At 39.8% G+C, this 15,842-nt stretch overlaps 1 protein-coding gene across 4 annotated transcripts in view; it reads right to left on the bottom strand.

The window, feature by feature from the left end:
• Positions 1–14,656, bottom strand: part of LOC111851398 (ras-related protein Rab-31-like) — a 28,200-nt gene extending 13,544 nt beyond the window's left edge. Inside the window, exons 1-7 of one of the 4 annotated variants that reach the window (XM_023826300.2) lie at positions 14,216–14,656; positions 13,562–13,641; positions 8,696–8,777; positions 7,359–7,430; positions 6,747–6,853; positions 6,177–6,286; positions 3,037–6,060 (exon numbers count right to left, since the gene is read on the bottom strand). In XM_023826300.2, the coding sequence (XP_023682068.1) occupies positions 5,963–6,060; positions 6,177–6,286; positions 6,747–6,853; positions 7,359–7,430; positions 8,696–8,777; positions 13,562–13,641; positions 14,216–14,251 (585 nt within the window). In that variant the 5' untranslated portion in view covers positions 14,252–14,656 and the 3' untranslated portion in view covers positions 3,037–5,962. Of the gene's footprint in view, positions 1–1,239; positions 1,436–3,036; positions 6,061–6,176; positions 6,287–6,746; positions 6,854–7,358; positions 7,431–8,695; positions 8,778–13,561; positions 13,642–14,215 lie in introns of those variants that run through there. The other 3 variants (XM_023826297.2, XM_023826298.2, XM_023826299.2) reach the window with 3 other exon arrangements.
• Positions 14,657–15,842: the final 1,186 nt, after the last annotated feature.

Raw genomic sequence — 15,842 nt, forward strand, 5'->3', positions numbered from 1 at the left:
AAGGTTTAATTGCTCATCACAAAAATCTGGCAACCAGTCTTTACAGACCAAAGTCAGAAAAAACTTAAGACATGCCAGTAAAAAATAAAATTAAGTACTTGTTCCGGGTAAATAGGTGTGAAGGCCTTGTACGCACAGGCCATGCCGGCACTAGGAGCTTAGGTCAGCACTGAGCATCTTCTCAAAGTGAGCCGATCACTACAACTCAAACCGACCTGTGAGCGGGCCAGGCCGAGAAGTCCCCAGTATCGGGACACTGCCACTGTAACTGGAGCGTGTTTCACCAGGCAAGCCCCCAACATCGGTATTGCCCCGTGGATTATGGCTCCTCGCGTCACTTTCCTCCAACAGACAGAAGTAAAAATGACTCCTGCAGAACTGTGAACAATACACAAAAAAAACTCACCACGAACGGCTACCTGGCTTACGATGCTGTAAAAAAGAGCTCACCACGAACTTTTACCTGGCTAAAGATGCTGCAAAAAAAAGCTCACCACGAATGGCTACCTGGCTTACGATGCTGTAAAAAAAAAAAAAAATCTCACCGCGAACTTTTACCTGGCTAAAGATGCTGTAAAAAAAGCTCACCACGAATGGTTACCTGACTTACGATGCTGTCACAGGCGCATAAGAAACATAGGCACAGCAGAGCGGGCGCCTCCTCGGGTCAATGTAACACCCAGGACCACGGCGGTCAGTAATTACACCGGGAAGAGCGGCCACGCCGAGCCGACGGCCTGCTATCACCTACGGCGCGATCAGCCGAGCCGGGCAGGCGGGTTAAGATCCATGATCGCGGAACTGCGGCTGGCGGAGAGTGAGGGCTGGGGCGCCCGTGTTAGGGTTACGGTCCGTTCGACTAATGTCGCATCTCACACCGTCACAGCGGCATTAAGGGAGAGTCGGTTCTCCTTTTGGTCTGAGTGATCGCCTGGTTAGTCCTCCCGATAGCTAACCAGCAGCCCGACACCAGTTCGGCACGGAGGTACGATACTGAGCGAAGGCCAGTGAAAGCCGAGGCCGAGACGACGGCTAATAGAAAGACCACCGGCTAAACACCGAAGAGGCCGGCGGCGGTTCTCCCTACCAGAAGGACCCGCAGCGGCCCGCCGATCCTCGCCGCCTTTCTCAAAATGGCGGCGGCGGCGCAGCCCAAGTAACCGGAGGCAGAGTGGAAACTGTCCCCCGGCCTCGGAGTGTGCGCGCCGACATCCCTGACAGCCAGCGCCGTCCCCTTACCTTTGAATCGGAGGTCGTTGGGGGGGTCGAGGACGAGAATCTGCTCCAGTTTAGACATTTTCACCCAAAAGTGTCGCTGACGACGGTGCCAGGGAGCTGCTGCAGACACGGAGAACGGGGAGCAGCACTGAGTCACTGAGAAACGTCAGAGAGGAGCGCGCGAGCGGGAGCGCGCCCCTGCCAGAGGTGAAGGGGGCGCGCGCTGATTACAGCGCGTTGCCGCATCCACCACACAACAAACCACCTCACGGACGAGAACTTGAGTGCAGCCATGTGGTTGGTGATACCTCAGCACCACAGTAGTCCGAATGGATCAGTGTGATTTTTTGCGGTGACTGGAATGACAAATTCCGTCACCAACCCCCAAATTTCCCTGTTAGTCGCTAGCATATCTGATTGACATCCACGAACTGGAAATTCCACGTTAGATAACTAATATAATTGTCTGTGGGCATGTAACCTGTCAGCTTTTATATGACGCATGGCAACATTTGCACCTAATGCCGCATTTTAGAACAACATTGTTTAATTTAGAATTAGGTAATTAGTTTTGACACCCCACAATGCACAACGAAATGTGTCCCCTGCATTTAACCCATATGTGACATAGCAGGGGGCAGCTAATTCAGCACCCAGGTAGCAGTGCTTGGGGGTGGTACTTTGCTCAGGGTACCTCCTTGGTGCTTTGTTGGTTGGGGATTTGAACCAGCAATCTTTCAATTACAAGCGCGATTCCCTAACCATCAGGCCACCACTGCCCACAGTTTATTATTCATAATTACTACTGTGAGGACTGATGACTATAAAATTTACTTTGGTTTATGAATCCAAAAGCATATTTGTTTTAAGCGCTGTAGACAGGGAGGACAAATGGCTAAATGTTTACTGGAAATAGTTGGCATAATGTTTAAATGTCTAAATTAAGTTTGTAAAAATAAGCAAAATGTAAGAATAGGCTCTGGTTCTGGTCTCACTGTCACGAATACCAGTGCCAGTCATGCAAAAACCTCATGTGGTGTTCAGCCTAAGTGCCTTGTTTGTGAGAAATGGAGACTCCCGCCCAATGTTAGCCGAGCCCCGCAGAATATCTTTCTATTCATGTCTTCTGTGCTATTTTGAGCAAAAGGCTGTTTTCAAAGATGAGTCCAAGCAAATAAAGAAAGATCTCTTAGTAATTAGAATTTACATGGCGCTCCATGCTAGTTATATGGATAGACCATATAGTAAACGGAGAATATGCTAAAGCTAAAAATCAGAAATAGCACTAAGTAGTATTAGGCCTTCTTACCTGTCCACTATTTTATGTCTTTGCTCATTGTAACAAAATATATTGCATAATTTTGTATTATTCGATTCCCTGGAAAATACATAAAATTTCATGGTAAATGTACTTACGAAATCATTAGAAATCACATGTAACTGAAGTAGCATATTGTGACAGGAAAGAAGCGTGTTACCAATGACAGTGACCATTACCACTTTCAACCAGCCGGGGGGTGACGCGTTATACCGCTGTAGGCCTATAGCAGTTTGCTTATCTACACACGTGTCCCGTTTTCACTGCCACTTACCCAAGGCAGGGTCACAGCACCTGAGCCCTATCCCAGAAAGCACCGGGCACACCTTGAGAAGATGCCAGTCAATCACAGGCCAAACACAAAGGGTAATTACAACCATCAATATAACTACAATATAACTCTTTAAAATACAGAAACAGAGTGGTAATGCTTAGTGAATTAATAAAACTCCATTTGAAGACTAACTGAACAAGATACTAAAATCACACATATGACAAGCTTTAATAATATTAATTGTTTATTGACATGAAGGTTAAAATATGCTAATCTGGTCAGCCTGGATTATAAAAAAGGGTTACAATTAAAATGACTGTGTCTCATGAAGATACAATATATTTATAGCCACGCGATTAATCTATGCAACTTTACGTTGGCGTCCAATCATTTTTCCAGACTGCATTTGAACAGGGCTGTGTGGAAGTGACATCACACAACATTACTACTAGGGTTACAAATATCTACACTGCCCAGGGACATATTACATGTTACATGTGCAGTGCTTACAGTGGTAACATGTAACTACAGGAAAATTCAGAAAGAGTGGTTAGATGCAGCCAGTCCATCACCAAATGTTACCCTAATATCTATGTAGCACTGCAGCAATGTTACTTTGCATTTAGTATTTCATAAGTCAATATGAATGTCTTTCTAATATTATTTTTACAAGCACTTCAAAAATGCTGAACATGTAATTACAGCGCCTGTCCAAATAATGCAGCATAAAACATAAAAGAAAAAAAAAACCTCAAAGGGAGGAGGGAGGGACTGCTGAGGTCATCATGAGGCCTTGCGAGATACTGCCAGCCAGCCCACAGGATCCTCCCTGTCCCTCTGCATTGTCAGGGGAGCCCAGTAGTGGAGTTACCTGGTATACATTCTGGTGTGTTCAAAATGAAAGGCCCCTTAGAAGCACAATGCATCAGAAATGTGTGATGCTTTAGGCAATAACTCCAGCATAGGGACACAGACAACAGTGTAAATACAAAGTATAGGCCAATAATAATGAAGATATATATATATATAGAAACAACAATAACATACAAACTGAAGATTACCCTCTTCAAATACTCAAGAAGGGAACTCCAATGCAAGTTACGCTATGCATTTTTACAATCTCATTATTGACAATGCCATAAAAAAAACATTACATCATAGCAGGAGGAATCTCCACATTTTAGACTTCAGGTCATCAGGCAAACAAAACTGGAAAAGTGGCCCTGATTTCTTGGAAAAGGCCCCTCTTGGGCTGAAGTGTGCTGTGTCTTTCAAGCCCGCACAGCCCTGCCATGGTCAGTCACATTTAGGGTAAAAAGCATAGGCTTTCTGTTTCAATTATATCCACTGATGCACCTTAAACTCCATTTTACCTAATAAATGATCAATTCTTTTACATGTACAAAAGATTTTCTTTTCTGTTGTTAAGAAAATCGGATTGAATGATAGTACTCATCTATCAGCTGTTTTCTTCAAATTGTGTTAATCAAACTGTTATGAATGAGTTTAACTGGATGCCAGTCCTTTTACAATCTGACTAATGTAGCCTCAGAAGTATTTTAGAAATGTACCGCAACTCTGTCTAGGTCAAGTGGAAATAGAAAATGGATGGCACTGAGATTAAAATCTGTATCTCTTCTAGTCCTTACTGACCTTGCTTGATATTATTTAACTCACCTTATAATGACTAAGTCATTATAAGGATTTACCTCACCTGGGTTAAAAAGTTTAACATATAGTTTAAAGTGTGCCCATTAAAATGCGTGACTTTGCTGTAAACACTGTTCCTGTAAATACTACCAGCAGAGGCACTAACACCGACAGCCACAGAGAAGAATTAACTGTTTTTATGAGCTGTATTTAAGTGGACAAAACAGAAAATTAGCGTGATATCAAATCTGACCAAGACTGGAAGGAAGGGGGCTATTCTCACAAACGAATTATTGTAACTTACATAATTTTTCAAATTATGTTGAAGACAGATTCAAATTATACAAGACTTATGTAAACTCTGGGACAGTTAATCAGTCTTATTATAATAGCACTTATTTCTGTAATAAAAGTATTTCATCAAAACCATGGCAAGATTTACGAGCTGAGAAATGACAAAACTAATAGAGGAAATAATGTACATTTTATCATACAAACTGTTTATTGTGGGTAAAGATTTGGAACAGTTTTTTCATTTGATCGTAAAACTGTTACAGTAATATTTTGGCTACTTATTTAAGCAAAATGTTAAAATAATCATTAAACTAGAGCAATAATGACTGTTTTAATATACCTAAAAAGTTAATGTGATGTCAATTGTTCTACTCAAAAAACACTGTATTTAATTTGATTTTTTTTTCCTGACATTAACGTTAAGTTTGTGAGAATGACCCAAAGGTATATTAGTGCATTTGAGTGTACAGTCACAGAATGAGAAGGACTGTCATTTTAATTTATCAGAATGCATATATAAAGACAGACTGAAAGTAAAGCCTTTAATATTAGTATTGCTAACCACTAAGGTCAATGCAACCCTGGAGTGAACTAGCCAACAAGATACACTGGAAAATATGTAAGCTTTCATTATCACTGCAAAGCACATCATCAGCTCTCGTGTATCTTCGTGTATCGTGATACTGTGAAGTATCTTTAAATGAATTAAAGGTTAAAAAAAAAAAACCATATTCTGTGACTGCACAAAGATGAAAACATTCCTTTACGATATGACTCGGGTGCCTAATCATTTTAAAAATAACATAAAATACAGGTCTGGTCCTGGACACAACTGGCTTCATAAACTACAACTTATAATTCCACTGCCAACTTATAAATGCATGTTATCAAGGTTATTTTTACATTGAAATTGAAAAAGTCATAGCCCTAGAATAAGAGGTTTCTTATAGATTCATTCAAAACGTGAAACACACATCATTGTTCATACAGGCTACAGGGAGATCGAGTCTAATTAGGAATCCTAATGAAGTTTCTGTTAATTTAAGGTAAATGTGTTATAAATAGGACGGATGTTTCATGGAATGTTTGCTGATATTGAGTCTGATCTAATGCTGGGTCCCCCCCCCTTTAGGAATCTCACAACAGGGAGCTGTGCCTAAGAGGCTTTAAAAGAGCTGGGGGGTCTCACTTCTCCTGGGGGGGTCTCACTAGCAGCAGCGTCTGTGCACTGTCGCCGGCTGCCGCGTCAGCTTAAAGGATTCATTGCTTTCTACATCTTGAGGGTCCAGAGGTGGGATCTGCCGGCCTGAAATTTTTAGTTACAGTTTATTACAACTTAAGATTTACATGTGAACTGTGTTTGTTCACATTCTGTAAATATTTTAATGCCGGACAGGCCAGAAGTAGCTGACAAATACTCACTGATTTTCTGAAAGAGTTCCTCGACATTGACGGCATTTCTAGCGCTGGTTTCAATGAAAATGGCAGCAATAGACTCTGCAAATTCCTTGGCTTCTTTCATGGGAACCTCTCTGTGAAAAGAATCATATATTAGGACTGAATTTATACTTGGCAAATTTATACCGATGTAATGACTATGACAACCAGTTTTTTTCCCTTCAGGTAAACAACTAAAGAAGTAACGTCTCCATTATTGACAAATGTCTGATTATAAGGTCCAAAACAATCTGATCACTGATAGATCATAAACATTAAGCAGTTTTCAGATGGTAGGTGTGATTACTGAATGGCTAGGTCCCCCCCCACCCCCCAAAAAAAAAAAAAAAAAAAAAAGCCATTTATTGGATTTCATACAAACACAGCTCTATTACAGTCTCCTGGAACCACAGAAATGACCGACATCTTACAACAAATTAGTAGCAAACCTGCAGCAATGATCAGAGGTTGCAGCTCCTGCCGTCTAAGTACTACAGTAGACATAACACTGATGCAGAGGATGGAGCAAGCCCTTCAGAGATATGGGCACCGTACCTGATATCGCTCAGGTCATTCTTGTTCCCCGCTATAGCCACAATGATGTCCTCAGGACCATGCTCCTTCAACTCCTTCACCCACTTTTTCAATGTCTGAAAGGAGTCCTGTCAAATGGACGTGTGGGACAGTAACTTTAAGTCAGTGTCAGACCACTACACCTGCAGTTACTTCTTTAGTATTCAGCTTCCTTTTTTTTCTGCCTGACTTTGTATTGAAATGCGTTTGTCTCTGCTGATCAATCAGACAGTTATCAGCTGCATGTTACTGAGATGCTCACATCACATCTCTTGGGATATTTTTTCTTCTTCCTGCTCAAATGAACACCTGCATCAGATTCATAGATCACCTCACAACACGGCACATGCGAGTATTAATTTGTGGAATCTCTATCCTGTGCTAACCCGGCATCCAGAGGGCTTCTTTCCTCCATGCAAGACCTGCTGCAGACTGACTGTTCTGCCCCCAGATGTGTGCATGAGTGCTGGTGTATCAGGTGGTTAACACACACAAAGACCTTCAGTAATTTCAACAACGGAAAAGATCCTTCTGCTACTGATTTGTGTGCCAATCATCTGGTGTCATTGTTTGAGGTCGGTCTGTAGAGTTTACCAGTTTCGTGATGTCATAGACAATGACAGCGGCCGCTGACCCTCGGTAGTACATAGGGGCCAGGGAGTGGAACTAAAAAGAGACACAAAAATGAGAAGCATTTCCTCCCCATTATCTCTACCAGCCAACAGTGAGTGATGGTCCCCATATCAAACAGAACTACGCAGCCCCAAACCTGCAAAGCCTTAGTCTGATAATTGACCTTCACTTTACAATAGAGTGCAGCTTTTCATCTTCTGTCACTCTCCAAGCTTCATATTCTGTAAAACACTCTGCAGCTTCAGATTAGTTTCAGGCTTTTTCATCCATTCAATCTGAATGCTGTTTAAAGCAAACTGACAGTACAGTGCAGTGATACCTAAATGTCAATGTTCATCCGTCAAAATATATTTCAGGATTCACCAATTTTGTCATGCCCTTTTTATTGCAGCTGTTATGTAACTAGAGAAGGCAAGATTTTTGCTAAAAAAAAATCACAAATCACTCACTGATATAAATACATGCACTAACTATGTGTTATACCCACACAAATTTATCAAAATATAAAAGCATATGACTCATTATAAAGAATGACAAAATCTATATTGTTGGAAGTCACGGTATTTTAAAGGCTAAGACACCTACATGTTTAATGTATATATTGATGCTTTTCTGCTATGAAGCCTATATTCACTATTAGTGCATGGCAAATGAGTCACTGTGCAGACTCAGAAATACAGACAGAAAATGTTGCAAATGGAAAACAGAAGAACAGCCATGCAACAACGGGCACAGAAGAGCAAAAGCTGAACATGACGTAATAACAGGCATTTCCTTAAGATGAGCAAGACTGGCATATCGCATAGAACTCACTGTAGGGTTAGGGTTCAGCAGGTAAGAGCCTTCCAGCGAGGAAGTCAGGAGTGGCTTTTACAACGCCACTGTCACAGGAGAGTTGCAAACTTGGTCTCGCATATCTGGCCCGTAGTGGACCAGGTCTCTTGGTTTTAACGCCAAGCTGAGCCGTGTGTTTGGTGAGGACAAATCGTATCCTGGGCTAAAGGCTTTTTCCAATGTTAAATAAAAACAAAGTGATCTGTGACCTGCTGGACATTTTGGCGGGATGCCGAAGCAGCCCTTCCTTACTGTAAGGCCAGCCCATGATGTGACTCTCCAGCTGAGTGACACAGGAAAGATAAGCAGCACAGTTATTGGCAGTTAGGCAGTATAAGCTGCATTCACAAAGGACAACAAGGATAGCCAGTGATGAAAGTAGTTCAGGCCAGTAAGGATCCGTGAACGACACCAACCTCATGCACTGGAACTATGTGATTATACCCCTGACATCTGACACTTACCCTCTCCTGCCCTGCAGTGTCCCAAATCAAAAACTTGTGAAGCTCATTTCCACAAGGAACAGTCTTGGTCAAAAAAGATGCGCTGAAAACCATTCAGATAAGTGTTTACCACCAATGCAGCTAAAGACTGCCAAATGACATCCATCATACCATTAGCTTGAAATGCTAATGTCAGACTTCTTTGTGCTACATACAAAATATGTCCTTATATTACACCACATTATATTTAGGGCCGGGGAATTAATCATGTTAACATATTGCATTACAGTTATAACATGTTATTTCTTTGACTGCATTAACACATGCAGTATTTTGTTATTCCAATGGAAGGGCAGTACAAGCATAGATTTTAAGAGAGGCCTACAATATTCCTTCCTGGTCTGAATCCCGGAATTCAGAGGTAAAATCAAAACATTCAGTTAATCATCTTGCAGGGAAGTTCATTTTACCTGGTTTATTTCTTTTAAAAAACTTGTGGACATACATAGGATAAAAATATCATAATTTGCAATATTTGGTTGAAGGAAGTACAAATGTACAGATTATTGATTTATAAGTTAAACAGATTAGGGGTGCAACGATTATTCGACATTGTCGACAAAAATCGACAATAAAAATAGTCGCCGACGAATTTGATTGTCGATAATTGTCGCCAGACGTATTTTTAAACGGAGTGAGACGTTTTCCTTCCTTTATACTTGTACAATATTACCGCTTTCCAATAGACTGCACCAATACACCACACAGGTGAGATTCGCTCTTGCGCAATAGCATTCAGCAACAGGTAGAAGAATGGTGGCCACAAATCAGGCATCGTCGCATATTAAACGCTCTAAAGTCTCAAAGGCTTTTAATGTCCGAAAACAAAGACGAGATCTACAAAAGGGTGAATAGCACGGACTTCTTGTTGTCTGGCGTATCTAATAATAAATAATAATAATTAATAATAATAAATAATTATAATAACAACATTACATTTTACTTTATTATATAGTAGTATATTTTACATTTTTGAAAAAAGATCAGAATAGAACGTATTTTTGTTTGGAAGTCGGTGGTGTGTCATGAAGTGTCTCATTCGCTAAAAATTTAGCTAATAAAGGTCAGAAAACAGTGTAGAAAACCCATTGCTTAAATAAAGAAAACTCTGAAGCTCAAGATTCAGGACAGTGGCTCCGATGTCGCAAGTGCTGCGAGAGCTTATGCTCCCTTAAAAATAAATAACAGCAGTTAAGTCCGTTTTCTTGCTGTTAACAGAGGAATGGCAATGGGAAGCTGCTCTAAATTTCCCGTATTTTGTGTCAGGATCTTTGGATTTTTCAGCCTGCTTTAAAATGAGTTTTTATTTGTAAACATAGGCTATATAAATAGCTGATATGACAAGAAATTACCGTGCATTTTAACCCCTATACCGCAAATGAAGTACGAATTAGCATATACAAGTGAAAATGCATGATAATTTCTTGTCATATCAGCACAAATGCACATAAAATACGTATTTGCACTGTCACAGCAAAAGATTGCCGCACGTATCGCTTATAAAAGGTGAATGCGTACTTGCGTACCAGTTATATGCAGCCCTGATTATAACAAATATTGTATCAGAAATTCGGATCGGTGCCGATCCAGACCTATTTGACGGATCGGGTATCAGCCATGTGTGACAAACCACATCCTATACTTACTTATTTAGTTTTTGGCAATCTCTAAAAAGAAACCTCCCATTTCGTGTTAAATCTATTTGCACAATCAATCGCACGACAGCTCTTTCCCATTTTACATGTGTTGTTTTGCGGCATTGATGTCAAACAATAACCTCATGCTAAATGTAAAAGCTGGTGGCTAAATAGGAGCCATTTTATAATTATGCAATTTATAATCCGATTAGTCGACTAATCGTTTTAATAGTCGATGACTAGTCGACTATCAAAATAGTCGTTAGTTGCAGCCCTAAAACAGATAAGATATGGGTCATTCTGACAAATTTGAATTTTTTTTTAAAAGTTGTGGTGAATTACAGTGGTTTTTTTTTTGTTTTGTTTTGTATAGGGCAACTGAAATTCCCTTAACCTTTTAGGTATACAATAAAACCTCGGATTGCGAGCATAATTCATTCAGGAACGTGCTCGTAATCCAAAGCACTCGTATATCAAAGCGAATTTTCCCATTAGAAATATTCATATAAAATGATTAATACAAAATATAAAGTAAAAATACATAAAACAAATTAACCTGCACTTTACCTTTGAAAAGAATCGTGGATGGTGTGAGGAAAACGAGAGAGAGAAGAGGAGGGTTATTTTTAGGATGACTTTCACTATAACTAACGGAATCACTGCTATCTGTTGGCTCACTGGAATCTTTTTCTGTTTGTGCGACTTTAACAAGGAACCCATCCTATGACAGCTGCTTTTGCCTCCTTTTCGATTTTGCGGAAATGTGGACGTTGCATTGTCGTTAAACAGATTCATCACTCGCACTGCTACGCTCTTATTCTAGTGGTGCTTTTCTACTAAATTTTGACTATTCGAGTGACGCACGCCGACTGAGACTGAGCATGGGAAATGATTACCCACAATCCCACAGCGAGAGAGAGAAGAACCATCGGCTCAGTTGTGATTACATGACACTAGGCAGACAAAGCGTATACGTAATACTCGTATTGAAAAACCTCGCTCGTTTATCAAGTGAAAATTTGTTTTAAAAAAATTTGCTCGTCTTGCAAAACACTCGCAAACCAAGTTACTCGCAATCCAAGGTTTTACTGCACTAAAATTATGTCATTTGGTGCTTTGATTTGATATATATTTAGCATTTTCCGCAAATTGGCAACCAAAAATCAGTAACAAAAAATGTTTTAAATCTTTCAACTTCATTGCATGTAACCCACAATAAACAAGAAATGTGTGTGATAAGATGTATATCTTTGTCAGTTTTGTCATTTTTTTTCCTCATCTCAGTAACTTTTGCCCTGGAACTGATGAGGAACTTTTTTATTGCAGATAAAAATATAAAACTGATCACTACTGTCACGCCTGAAGTGCCTGCAGAGGCGCCCCCTGCTGGCCCCTCAGGCGTGACAACTACCCCAGAAGCAAAATCGAGTGTCGTATAATTCGAGTCTGTCTTCACATTATTTAAAAAAAAAAAAAACTAGAAAATATCGACGTATAAAAATTTTAAGTTTTAATATTAGGTGTGATTAATGACACAAAACTGTGCAATTAATTAGTTAATTTTTTTATCAAACCCCAGCCCTACATCAGGGTGTCGTTTAAAAATAAACGTCTGAAATACACATCTCTCACCACCTACATCTATTCCGTTGGTGATAAAATGGACCCAGAAAAAAATTCACTTAAAAATATTAACATTTACAGGTAGGCCAAGGCCTCTGAATGTTAGCATTGTAAGCTTAATTACGCCTCATGATGACCATGCTTTCACAGGTACCTATCTCGCTAATCTCAGTAACCACACCAATCTCTTACTTATTTATATTTCTGACAGTGATATTTTAGCTATTCTATGAAAGCAGAAACAAATCAAACAGTCAGCCAACTTGTTTTATGCTGGTGTTTAATTGCTATTTTTCACCAGTTATTCAGTTTGCAGTGTAGTGTTGAGCACAGTAATGTCAGAGATAATCAATCTGCTGTTCATTCAACTTCAATCAAAAGAATGTAATATATACACTGCAATAAATTATATGCATTGCAATAAATTAAATGCATTGTTTTCATGTGTTTATATTGCATTATTGCAACAAGGAAGTAGCCTGTTTCACTACAGGGCTATGGGCTAAGACACAAAAATCAAGTTAAATAAGCTGGAGAATGGAGAGAGGAACTTAATGTGTCCTAGTTTTCATCAGTCTTAACTGTAATTTCTAAATTTAAAATATTAGATTTTCAATATTTCAGATTTTTACATGCTACATTAATTTTCATTTTCATGACCTACTGACCTGTAATCTGCATGCATTGACAGTCTGTTTATTGTTTACGTTTACAGCTTTTCTTGCATTTTCCCACTGTGCCATGCCATTGCTATGTTTGCTAATTAATATTATAACTATTTGCCTGATTGCAGAGCAGATGGACTTTAGCGACTGTGACACCACAGAACTGTGTATTAAAACCGAGTTTATAGGTTGACTAAAAGAATCACATTTAACTATAAGTGTTAGTGCAGTACACTGTACAATTTATTGCACATAAACCATTATATTACATGTTCTATCTATGTTCTTGAGCATAAACAAATTGTATAATTGGTAAATATATTGCATATAACATCATCCATTTTGTGATATAAATTAAAATGTTGATGGGCGACCTGTAAACATTACACAATTATGAAATAATTTGGCACACATTAACTTTTGACCACATGGAACAAATTTAAAGTAAAGAATTTATGATTTTTTTTTCTCATAGTACCTAAGTGACACCCTACTCTATATTTATCATAAGGAGATCTTTGTCCATCGTCTGTTTTGTAGTGCTACCCTCTAGATTGCCCATAACAACATAAGCACTCTCTTTTGTAACATAATTAGGTAGATATTAACTAAGGTGTGGCTTAAATAAAATGTACAGCTGATGAGCAGAAAGAATGCTGTCTGCCGCCTATACAGGCCATTATAATAAGTATATAACGGATTCCTTTGGTGTTTTGCGACGGTATTTCAGAAATGCGCAGTCAATTTATTTACACAACACGATAACTCTGAGAAGGCCAAAACACAAAGCAGCTAAATACTGAGTCATAAATTAAACATCAAGAGTAAAAAAAAAAAAATCACAAGACTCCTGCTTTGCTCCCGTTAAAGAAAAAAAAAACAGAAGAAAACATTTTCCTTACCCTATTGTTGGACTTATATTGTGGTCAAAATGATCTTGTACGAAACGACACACAATACTCGATTTACCAACTCCTGTATCCTGAAAAAGATAACAATATATTATTCTACAACAGATCCCATCTTTAGTAATAACTTACAAACTTAAATCCGAAATGTAACCCCAAATCATATCGCATCTATATTCGATTAGCATGTTTCATACTTTGCAAAATAAGACTTCTTTAGTTTAATTCAGATACACTGAAAAGAACAAAATACCGTTCGGGCCCGGCGGTGACGTCATCGCCGATGATGCCAGAAAGTATTCAAACGGCACAACAACCCCGAAAGTAGAGGCGAAAAGTAGCAAATAAATTAAAATATATGCCATCAGTGACATTTAACAATCCAAGATTCGAATGAAATAAACACGGCTGCCGGAATGCACAGAAACCCAGCTGTAAGAACGCAGGTTTCTAAAACAACATACCGCAGAACCTGGATTGAACGGATGGTTTCTGGAGACGAATATTTTTTAAAAGTAATGAATCACACAACATCGAAGTGGGAATATAAAAGAGTCGCCGTTTTTCTCATATTCTGTCTCCAGGGGCGATGCCGAAGCGCCGACAGAAAAGCTGATAAAGAATCCTCTGTTTCAACTTTTCACTTACCCCAAGAAGACACACTTTCAGTTCCCTTATGGCCATGGTTTGTCTTAAGATAATTTAAGCATCATCTGCCACGGTGTCTCCCCGTCGTTAATTCTTGGCCATGCTCTTTTGCTTACATAAACGTTTTCTGTGCAGAAAATGAGCCCTAACCATACCGCCGCCTCATTGTCCCCCCCCCAGGATAACGGGAAGCGGCCGCAGCGCTCCGGAGGGCAGTCGGCGCTCACGTGACGCGCACGCCGCACCCCCTCGGTCCCGCTCGGACCTCTGCATTATTTAACGCTAAGGGGTTCAGACAATGCGGCCATACGGATTACATGACGAGCCAAGCTTTGGGGTAATTTTTCTTTCATTAAAAACTTTTAAGGGCTGGTTTTCACTTCAGAGGACGCGGCAGCTCGTCAGCGCTCGCGACGATGGTGACGTAATTCTCGTCATAAGAGCCGACTTTGGACCCCGTGAAGGGCTGGAAGCTTGACGTACGAGATTTTCGGGTATAACTTCATCTGATTCAGCTTAATCAGTGTTGCTTCGCCCCCAAACTAACTAATACTAAAGAAACCACACTCAACTGATCACGCTTATTTGTATATCTAATTAAGCTCTTGCTTGTTGAAAGTATGGACAAATCTAGAAAAGGACACAAATCAGCAGATCATGCGCTTTTTTCACTTCGGCGTCTGGCTGTGCAAAAAAAGTAGTCCGAGACAGCACAGGATCTGCATAATATACAACACCATACAATATATTACTTTTTAAATAATTCTCCTGTTTTTTTTTTGTTGTAAAAATGCACAAGTTTTAATAGTGGAGACATCGGTAATACTACGTGTATAGTGTGTAGCGAAAGCGAAATAATACAGAATCTTTTTGCATTGAAAGGCAAATAACTCAACAAGAACAAACATACAGTTATAAAACAAATCGAAATGCGTGCTGTTAGAAAATGAATTTATATCTGTCAGTAGGAACAGCTATTTTCTTTCAAATAACTAAAAAATGGAATCGATTACATCTTAGTCTGGTTAACATGGTCGAAATATAATAAATTAGATTTTTAGAGTAGTGAGCTATTTTGTTTAATCTGTCAGACATATTATGTTTGGTAATTATATGCAGCTATGTCCATTACAGTTTGGTTGTGATCATAACTGACTTATGAATATGAAGCCATATACACTTTGATCCAGTGTGCCAGTGTCCTTGTCAGTGCCGTGAAAAATGGTATGCTCACTGTTTTCAACTCAAACTCCCAGGATCCCGTCCCTCCAGATTTTTTCCACAGCTAGTTGAAACAGTTGTGGTTGCAACTACAAGAAGATGGCGGGCTTGGTATTTCGCAGCTGAATCAACCCACTGTGCCTGCTGGTCACGTTATGGGTACTTTGGAGGAAACGGGTGAAGTCGCTGTCGGTCACCATATTTATGTTGTGATTGTACCGGGAACTGAGAAGGACGGTTGTGAGGGCTCTGAGGGCAGATAAGGAGGCTTTTGTTAGACAAATTTGTGAGCAGGTGACATACCATCAGTGGTCTAGTGACCCATGTCCTGCTTACAGAGGAATCGAAGCATCACGCACATCTTTTTTCCCCAATGAAAGTGCACATCCCTAAACCCGTCCTCACC

The sequence above is a fragment of the Paramormyrops kingsleyae genome, chromosome 4 (assembly GCF_048594095.1).
Source record: "Paramormyrops kingsleyae isolate MSU_618 chromosome 4, PKINGS_0.4, whole genome shotgun sequence".
In the NCBI taxonomy this organism is placed as follows: domain Eukaryota; kingdom Metazoa; phylum Chordata; class Actinopteri; order Osteoglossiformes; family Mormyridae; genus Paramormyrops; species Paramormyrops kingsleyae.